The 9849-nt window shown below is 39.2% G+C and overlaps 1 protein-coding gene across 1 annotated transcript in view; it reads left to right on the plus strand.

The window, feature by feature from the left end:
• Window positions 1–9849, plus strand: part of LOC107101746 (protein NLRC3-like) — a gene marked incomplete at its 3' end in the record, with an annotated part of 18304 nt that overhangs the window by 7325 nt on the left and 1130 nt on the right. The window contains exons 5-6 of the mRNA XM_015400777.1: window positions 368–553; window positions 5385–5561. Coding sequence (XP_015256263.1) covers window positions 368–553; window positions 5385–5561 — 363 coding nt within the window. The remainder of the gene's footprint in view (window positions 1–367; window positions 554–5384; window positions 5562–9849) is intronic.

The raw sequence follows: 9849 nt of genomic DNA on the forward strand, positions 1-9849 counted from the left end.
CTATCTATCTATCTATCTATCTATCTATCTATCTATCTATCTATCTATCTATCTATCTATCTATCTATCTATCTATCTATCTATCTAAGCTAAGAGATTTCCAGGAAGAGCGTCCAGTCGTGAATGTGCATCCACACAGTGCGATGTGTAAATACAGCTTAAATGGACTTAAGGTGGGGGAATAACTGACATGTGAAGATGCAGTGCTGAATGTATGAAGTGTTTAAGACAGCTGTATGAATTCGGTTTTGTAATTAAATGTTTCCCCCCTCCGGATGATAAAATGATGTGAATCGTGGCCTTGTTTCTGTCATAGGGGAATTCTACCAATGAGCTTCCACACTAACCACTGTTTTTGTATTGACAGACTTGTTGGATGTGAACTCTCACAGACTGAATGTGAAGTTGTGGCCTCAGCTCTGAAGTCCAACCCTTCTAATATTACTGACCTAGAAATAGAAGTGATCCATGGAGGGAGAAGCTTTGGAGACTCTGGAATGAAGCATCTATGTGAAATACTGGAGAGTACGGTCTGTAAACTGAAGATCCTGAGGTTAGTTATCTTTCTATCAATCTGGATAAAAAATACTCTACTTCCACTTAAATATTTTTTTCAGCTAATATTCTTGCTGTAATGTATTTTCTTAATCTTTCTTTTTTAAATAAAATGTTGAAAATTTATTATTTTTCTCTTCAGATTTTAAAAATTTTGAACTCTATTTTACAATTGTTCACAATGCCCCTATTCTAAGGGTATATGCCTTTAACTACTTTAAATATTAGTGAGCACCAATTTGTTAAATCATTCAATTTAATTCAGTCAAAAATACTTTATTAATCCCAAAGGGATACTACATTTTGCAACTTATTGTTTCACTCTCTGAGTTGTTTTATGCACTGCCTGGCAAAAAAAAGTCGCCACCAAATAAAAAGGTCACTCACTCTAATACTTTATTGGACTGCCTTTAGCTTTGATCACGGCACACAGTCGCTGTGGCGTTGTTTCAATTAGCTTCTGCAATGTCAAAAGATTTATTTCCATCCAGTGTTGCATTAATTTTTCACCAAGATCTTGCATTGATGATGGTAGAGTCTGACCACTGCGCAAAGCCCTCTCTAGCACTTCCCAAAGATTCTCAATGGGGTTGAGGTCTGGACTCTGTGGTGGCCAATCCATGTGTGAAAATGACGTGTCATGCTCCCTGAACCAGTCTTTCACAATTTGAGCCCGATGAATCCGGGCATTGTCCTCTTGGAATATGCCTTTGCCATCAGGGAAGAAAAAGTCAATTTATTGAATAATCTGGCCATTCAGTATATTCAGGTAGTCAGTTGACCTCATTCTTTGAGCACATACTGTTCCTGAACCTAGACCTGACCAACTGCAGCAACCCCAGATCATAACACCGCCCCCACAGGCTTGTACAGTGGGCACTAGGCATGGTGGGTGCATCACTTCACCTGCCTCTCTTCTTACCCTGATTCGCCCATCACTCTGGAACAGGGAAAATCTGGACTCATCAGACAACATGACCGTCTTCCATTGCACCACAGTCCAATCTTTATGCTCCATAGCAAATTGAAGCCTTTTTTCCAGTTAGCCTCACTGATCAGTGGTTTTCCAATATGAGGCTCATACCTATTTGTTTAGCTGAATCCAGGTGGTGACTTTTTTTTGCCAGGTAATGTATGTTGATAGTTGTAGACAGGCATGATCTTCAGAGCAGTCAGTCTTGCACCAGATCTGAATGTGTTTGACTACATACACTGTTAGTGTTCAAAAGTCCTTTGATGAGGATTTATTAAGATATTTTCTTTGATCCAGAAAGTTACTAAGCCCGGGTCTTCTAGAGTTTCTGACAAAGTAATTCCAGCTGAATGGTTTTAAATAGACTGAACATATCAAAGAATGTGATCCACAGTGCTGCCTGCATTGTCTAAATGACAGTAGGCATGTTGAAGAAGGTGTATGATGGCATCTTCAATTCGTGCTCCAGACTGATAAGAAAACTGCAGGGGGTCCTCATAGTTGCTTGTTTTTTTGTTTAAGTGGATCAAAAGGAGTATATCTAGGACCTCCATGATTAGGGATGTCAAGCGTAGCAGGACTACAGTAATTGAGGACTGTTGACTGAGTGTTCTTTGGCACTGCAATAAGGCGGGTGGATGATGGTTGTGTGGACCACCAATGAGATAACCTTGGCAGTGAATCAATTCCTCCTGTAGGCGAACTGATGTGGGTCCACAGTGATGATGATTGAGGCATGCATCCAGGTTGCAGAACAGGAAGCAGAGTCGTAGTTTAACAAACCTCTATGCAGCTTCTTTACGGTTACAACTCATTACTCCATCCAGACGGTGTCTTGTCCATTACCAAAATCAAATAATCTATTCTATTTAAACCCTTTTTCTATCTAATCTAGAAAAGTATCACAAAGGAGTAATATATTATATAATGAAAATCGAATTCAAGTAAAAACAAGTCCAATAGGAGAAAAACTTAAGATAATTACAAGTGGTTTATTTAACATGAGATCTTTTTCTTCAAAAAGTCTGTTACAGTAGTTAGACTGTTAGACTGACTTGATTCGTGATTCTCACATTGATATATTTTGCTTTAGAGAAATGTGGCTGCAGCAAGAATATTATGTGAACATAAATGAGGCAACTCCCTCTAGTTTTATAAATTTTCACATACCGAGAAATTCTAGAGCAGCATATTTCTTCTCATTAATAGAGGAAAATAATAATAATCCTAGATATCTTTTTAATGCAATTGCATAAACTCAATTGTACCTCAGGCTTTTAAGGTAGCTGTAATTAAATACTTTAAGAAACAGTCTCTTCACACAGATGACTTGGTCAATTATAGACCTATGTCAAATCTGAAACCAACCCATTCATAGACTACACCCATGTCTTGAAAACATAATAACTGGGTGACTCTTAACTTTCTGCTAACAAAACAGATGCAGACAAAACAGAAATTATATTATTTGAACCAGTGTTTAAAAAATAAGCCGATTTGGCAGTCACTTCATTTGGATGAGATGAAATTGATCTCAGAGAATAAAGTGAAATATCTTGCTGTTATTTTAGGGCATGCCATTTAAATTCCATGTCAAAGAGGTTTCTAGAATGTCCTTCTGTCATCTGTGAAATCGTGCAAAAATTTGAAATAATCTAGCCAGGTGTGATGCTGAGAATCTAGTCCGTGCATTGGTTACTTCAAGGCTGGACTTTTGTAATTCTTTACTTTCAGGAAATCCACAAACTGTAGTTAAAAGCCTTCAGCTGATCCAAAATGCTGCAGCCAGAGTTCTGATGAGAATTAAAAAGAGAGATCTTATTTCCTCTACCCTAGCTTCTCTTCATTGGCTTCCTGTTAAATCCGGAATAGAATTTAAAATACTCCCTCTCACATATAAAGCCTTAAATGGCCAAGCTCCATCTTATATTGGAGATATGATTGTTCCTTAAGTTCCTGATGGCGCTGTCACACCTTGATGATTCAGCCAGCGAACGTCGGCATCCCAGAATCTTCTAAAACACTGGCACACACTGTACTTTCTATTTATTTTTTAAACTTTGCAAAATATTAAGGGGTTCGTAACAAGTCCAGAACTTATGTCTGACGCCGGCCTAATGCTACGATCACACCAAAACAAGCAAAGGCAGCAGAAGCAGCTAGTTTTTATACAAAGTCAATGGTTGATGCGCATCAATGTGCAGCAAAACATCCCGCACCGCGTTTTGAGCAGCAGGCAAAGCACGTCTGAGCAGCTGAAGCAGTGCACAGCTGCTGCTCGAGTTGAAAAAAATTTAACTTTTGCTGCTCGACCCGCCTCATCCACCAATCAGAGAAGCTGATCTGGGAGCTTGCAGGGAGAGAGACACATCACTGATGATACAGATCACTATGATCACTCCTCTGAAACGCCTAAATTAACTTAAAATGCCTAAATCTGCCGGCAAAACATGTTTGCTTTTATTATCCTGGTGCCTGAAGTTTGGATTATGTACATGAAAACGTAATCCAAACTTGAATGACTGTGCCAGAGGCTGCTGTTGAATTGGATTCCTACTGACAGCGTACCACCTGCATGTGGGGATCTGAGCGGCTCCGACAAAGAAATAATATTTGAATGCAGGATCGTAATCTTGATGAACTGACTGCACAGATAAAGTTTTCAGGGGACTTTCTCACTTAAAAACATACTAAAACTACTTTATTCGCACTGATCACAGCATTTATAGCTGCCATTGTTACAGGCAAAGAAAGGATAGGGTAGCTCCACCCAACGCTGCTCCAGCTGCACGTCAGAACTAAACTTGTACAAGCATAAAAAAAATTATGCAGCAGGAGCGTTTTTGCTGCTCCTGTTGCTATTGGTGTTAACGTAGCTTTACATATTCATAATGCACGGCAGCATAATGCCTATGATATGACAAAAGCCAGTGTCCTGAGGGGGGCAGCAATGCGCCCGAAGGCACCCTGCTTGCATAAAAAGCACAAGAAGTTTTCTCTAAAGTTTACAGTCGCTGCATTAACGTTTCTGTTTACCACCCGACAAATAAAGAAAGAAAGAAAGAAAGAAAGAAAGAAAGAAAGAAAGAAAGAAAGAAAGAAAGAAAGAAAGAAAGAAAGGTTTGCAGATTCAGCATCATGTCTTGGCGTGGGCGTGAACACAGGGAGGATCCATCACACTCACTTTCACACTCACCCTACAACTGGAACAGAGTCAAATTGATGAGATCATGCTGATGTTGGAGGACAGCTGGTATGAATTCCCGTCTCAGCCTTGACAGTAAGTTAGAAACACAGGGACATGGACCCAGGAGCTGCAACCCGTGTCTTTAGAAATCAGAGAGACTCTTGTGTTTTCCAAATGAATGTGAATCGCACATGCATGAAGCTTCCACAGTTCCCTCCCGAATTAAAAAAGAGAATTAAAATATATAGCGAATTTTTTCTATAAAACAGCTCCAGTGAAAAAGAGCAGCGTTTAGGCAGGGTTTCATTGGTTGTAGTGGACATGGCCCCAGCATCTCAGGGCAGAGCAAACTGAAATGTTTTCATTACCTTTGAGACCTAATTTTATTTGCTTAGGATGGGATCGGATGGGTGATTAATTAAACATATTTTTATGTGCTGTAAAGAACTGAAAAACCAATTTATTTCTACTTTAACTGGTCTTTAATTAAAATATATTGTTCTAATGTTCTTTCTTTCATGACACTTGGTTACATCTTTCTAATCCTTGGAAATGTTTCTTGGGACACTTTTTAGTGTGTATAGAGGCATTTCATGTTTTTTTTTGTGGTAAACCAGTAAAAAAAATCTTCTATCCAGTTGCTTAAACTCACGTTTATCCTTTATTCAGATTGATGGACTGCAGGTTGTCTGGGGGCAGCTGGGCTTTTCTGGGCTCAGCTCTGATATCCAACCCCTCACATCTCATCGAGCTGGACTTAAGCGGGAACTATGACCTGAAAGATACTGGAGTGAAGGAGCTCCGTAGTTTTCTGCAGACACCCCTCTGCAAACTTCAGATATTTAGGTAAGACTCCATGTGTTAATTTGGTGCTGATATTTCTGATGTGAAAGTTGTGCCGACAGTAAAATGCAGATACATGGCTATGATACTGATCCACACTGTGGCTCTCCATTCAAAAGTCTATTTCATTATGCACTGGTTTGGTGCTATTAAAGCTTCTTTCTTTTTTAAACTTGCATTCAATTGTTGTGAAACTTTAACATATTCATTGCCCACCCAAGTACGGATGATAAATGTGTTATTTAATCACATTTAGATTTGGATTGTCCAATATTGTTTGTGAACACACCTCATATTGGCTGTGTGTTAGAAGAGAAACTGGAATTCCAAATCAGGGCTCAAATCATGATCAAACAGATAACTCTGCACATATATGGAATAAAATTCAGCGCAACATCAATTCAAGTATAAGCAGTAGTTGAGTCGACAGTGGATTTTTTTTTTAAGCATACACAGCCTAATTAATATAATCTATCAACCTAAAGCACTTTGCAGGGTATGCTTGTTCAATGTCAGGTACGCCGGTCATTGACCTTTACCAAGGCTCCTTACAGTAGAACTGCAGTCAGTCCCTGGACTGTTACTGCCTCTACATAGGTAGGGACTAATTTCCCACTGGGATCAGCTTAATTGTCATGGTAGTCCACTTCTTTGATTTTACTTTGGAGAATCTTTTGGCAATTAATCCATTAAGATCCATCCATTATCTGACACGATTGTCCCGAGTGGGGGGGTCGCGAGGGGTGCTGGTACCTATCTCCAGCAGTCAATGCGCAAAAAGCGGGGTTGTATTATGAAATTTAGGCAGGATCAGGATGAGTCGGGAATAAAGATGAACACACAAACTGTTTCTGATAGAATTAAAATGTGTTGTTTTATTCTGCCACAGAAAACAGCAAAGCAAGCACATCAATCAAGGCACGGTGCTGAATACAAATTATATTGTCTCAATACAATTTATATTGTCCCCCTACCGTGACACAAGGATCGGAGGGCCGGTCGATCCCGGCAGGGCAGCAACCAGCGCAGCTAGGCGTCCGTACGCAACCCTAGCAGACCCCACCGGTGTCAACAAGCCCCCCCCATTTATGCCACACTTCAAAGTAAAATCTTTCACCCAATCAGGAAAAGTGACCGCTCCCTCTCACACCTGGAGCGCATGATTACAGAAACCAAAATATGCAACCGGCATCCCCCGAACCCACCCAGGGCTCGTGGACAGCCAAAACCAAAAACAAAATTACATAATGATCAGATACAAAAACAAGTTACATCATGCCCAGTACCTGGTACCAATCACTGCTTCATCTGTGTTACCTCCCAAGAGCTACTGACCCTCCCCAGAGCTCATTATGCCCAGTATCTGTTCCCCAGAGCTCATGGACACAGTGTAAAAAAACATGTTAAAAGACTCCTTCATTTGTGATACAAAACTTGTATGATTGTCAAAGAACATAAAATATAAAACCCTTATATATCAGGGGTACATCCTGGACAGGTCGCCAGTCCATCGCAGGGCAACACAGAGACAAACAACCATTTACACTCACACCTAAGGAGAATTTAGACAAGTCAACCTAACCTAACAGTCATGTTTTTGGACTGTGGGAGGAAGTTGGAGTAACCGGAGAAAACCCATGCATGCTCAGGGACAAGATGCAGACTCCATGCAGAAAGACCCCGGGCCGGGAACTGAACCCAAAACATTCTTGAAGCAAGGCAGCAGTGCTACCCACTGTGCCACTGAGCGGCCCAGATTTGGAACAAATCACAAAACATTGCAAATGAATACCTGAATCCTTTAAAGTAAAGTATTTTTTCATTCAAATTCAATCAATTAAATTGAAACAGCTGAAATAATTTTCAAAATCTGACAAAAAAACTCCTTACAAATTCAAATACATTAGAATTAGCCTGAAAATAAAATAAGCCTATATAAAATCTAATAATTTTACTCACCTTTCAAATATTCATTTAGAGTATTTATTTGATAAAATAGACTGTGTGATGAACTAGGTGCTTGACCCAGAATACTGACAGCCAGGCTAAGAGATAGGAGAAAAGATTTTATTTTGGTTCACAGGCAGACAGGAAAGGACGGCGTCTCTGGAAGCAGGGACAGTTTTAGGTGGAATGCAAGCTCTCTTTTCGACAGCTGGAGATGAGGGAGGTGGGTGGTGTGGCTTGGTAGCTGGAGACTGGTTTGGAGCTGGATCCTGGGTAGACAGAGCACAGGTAAGATTAATATTAACAATTTCAAATGCTGAAGTGATTACTTTCACAAGGGAAAGAAGTTGCCACCTCTAGAGAGAGAGAGATAGAGAGAGAGAGAGAGAGAGAGAGAGAGAGAGAGAGAGAGAACACAACCTAAACTGCACCCAAAAAAGGCTCAGACACCACAGACTGTTTATTATAAAATCTGTATCGCGTCTATTGGCTAATTTAAAGTAATCTGGGCTACATGCTGGCAATGAATGAGTTAAAACTATTTTAATAGGTCTGTGGAACTAAGCTATTTACCATTGATTGGAAGACAGATGTCAACATTCCATTAATTTACGACCATTTTCCAGACATTAACATCACATTTGGCAGTTCTTTCAAGATAATAATCTTAACACGTGTCTTAAATTGCTTAATTTAAATACATTTTTCAAACCTTCGATTCTCTCCTCTCTCTTTTGAATGTTCAGCAATGCCTGTACACTCTAGGCTAATTCTCGTGTGTCATGACAAATTTAAAGACAGAAAATTGTTTGTGCTTCAAACTAGTTTACCTAGTTTTGCATGCTATCGCTATGTCCAGAGATTAGATTTCTACATATTTGGTGAGACAAAGGTAAGTTAGGTAATGTCCTCTGACTCTTGACTTACCTGATTCGTTAGTATTTGACTTCTTCAAAATGAAGCCCCTCAAATTGCGTGGTCTTCGCCACTTGGCTGTGATGCTGTTCAGAACACCATCACCTGCTCCGCTGGTTGCGCCAGCCTTCTGGGCCGCCGTAATTTAGTCAGGCTACTCATAAGCGAACAGCCTGCCAAATGTTGAAAGGGCAATATTACTGCCATTACTGCTAATATATAATTGACATTTTTACCTTCAGTGATAAAATATCACAGGGGATAGTATGAGGGGATGGTCATTTAAGAAGGGGGATGATTTTAAAGATTTATTTAAGAAGGGGGATGCCATCCCCCCTCAACTCGAGTACTGAGTATAAGAGTTTATAAAAAAAATGAATCTCCAAGCCAGACATGTTTCAATTAAAACAATTGACTATACTACTGAAACGTAACTAAACTAAGCTACTATGTACAAAGAAGAAGGAAAACATGGTTGAAAACCATAATTAATGAGATGATGTAATGATATCACAGTTTTGCATAGATTTTGTTTTTTAAATTTATCTTGAAGAAATTGGAAAGTGATTAAAATACCTTTTAAGTAATTTAGAGCAACATAAACATTTTCAAACCAATTTATAATGAAAATCCAAATGGTGAATGAAACATTATTTGGCAAATGTTTTATTAAATTATATTCTTAATCAGAAATCAACCACCTTTACTTAACTGATCATTAGCTTTCTTTGAGTGACCTACCAAACATGAGACATCAGGATTCCCATTAAATGACTTTTGTTCATAATTTTGTAATAAAAATGTAATAAGCATATGAAAAAAAACACATGGCTATTAACATTATATTAGTGTTTAAACTCGTGGTGGAATAAAGCTTGTTCTAGCTTTATAACAACAGCCCAAAGCATATTACTGTAGCATAGCATATCTTGGGATCCATCCTGTCCTGTGGAGTCAGCTGAGGTAAGAGGGGGTTGCAGAGCAGAGTCCTAGAGCAGCACTGAGAGGCAAAATGCACCATCTGCCCCATTGAAAATGCGTACGATAGAGATTGGTCCTCAATGTCCAAAATTATTATCATGCTTTATGGCCAAACAATAGCAATTTCCAAGGCAAGGCAAACATAAAGATTGAGATCAGTTCATAGTTGATAAATGACATGTATTTATAGATAATATTGTAAATGTATTTCAGTAAATCCTGGTAATTGTTGCACACAGTACCTTTAAGTACATGTTGATAAGGCTTTGGCATATAGTAATGGTCTGGGTTAGGCCATATAAACTTAAAGTCAATAAAATGTCCCCATTAGTCAGGAAAACATGACCGTGTGTGTGTTTGTTACCTTGTGGGGACAAATACCCCGTTTACACTACCCTTAAAAAACTGAGCCGAGACCGGTCCGAGCTCAGTAACTGAGATAACTTGT

This window comes from Cyprinodon variegatus, unplaced genomic scaffold (assembly GCF_000732505.1).
Source record: "Cyprinodon variegatus isolate N-32 unplaced genomic scaffold, C_variegatus-1.0 Scaffold1146, whole genome shotgun sequence".
Taxonomy (NCBI): Eukaryota; Metazoa; Chordata; class Actinopteri; order Cyprinodontiformes; family Cyprinodontidae; genus Cyprinodon; species Cyprinodon variegatus.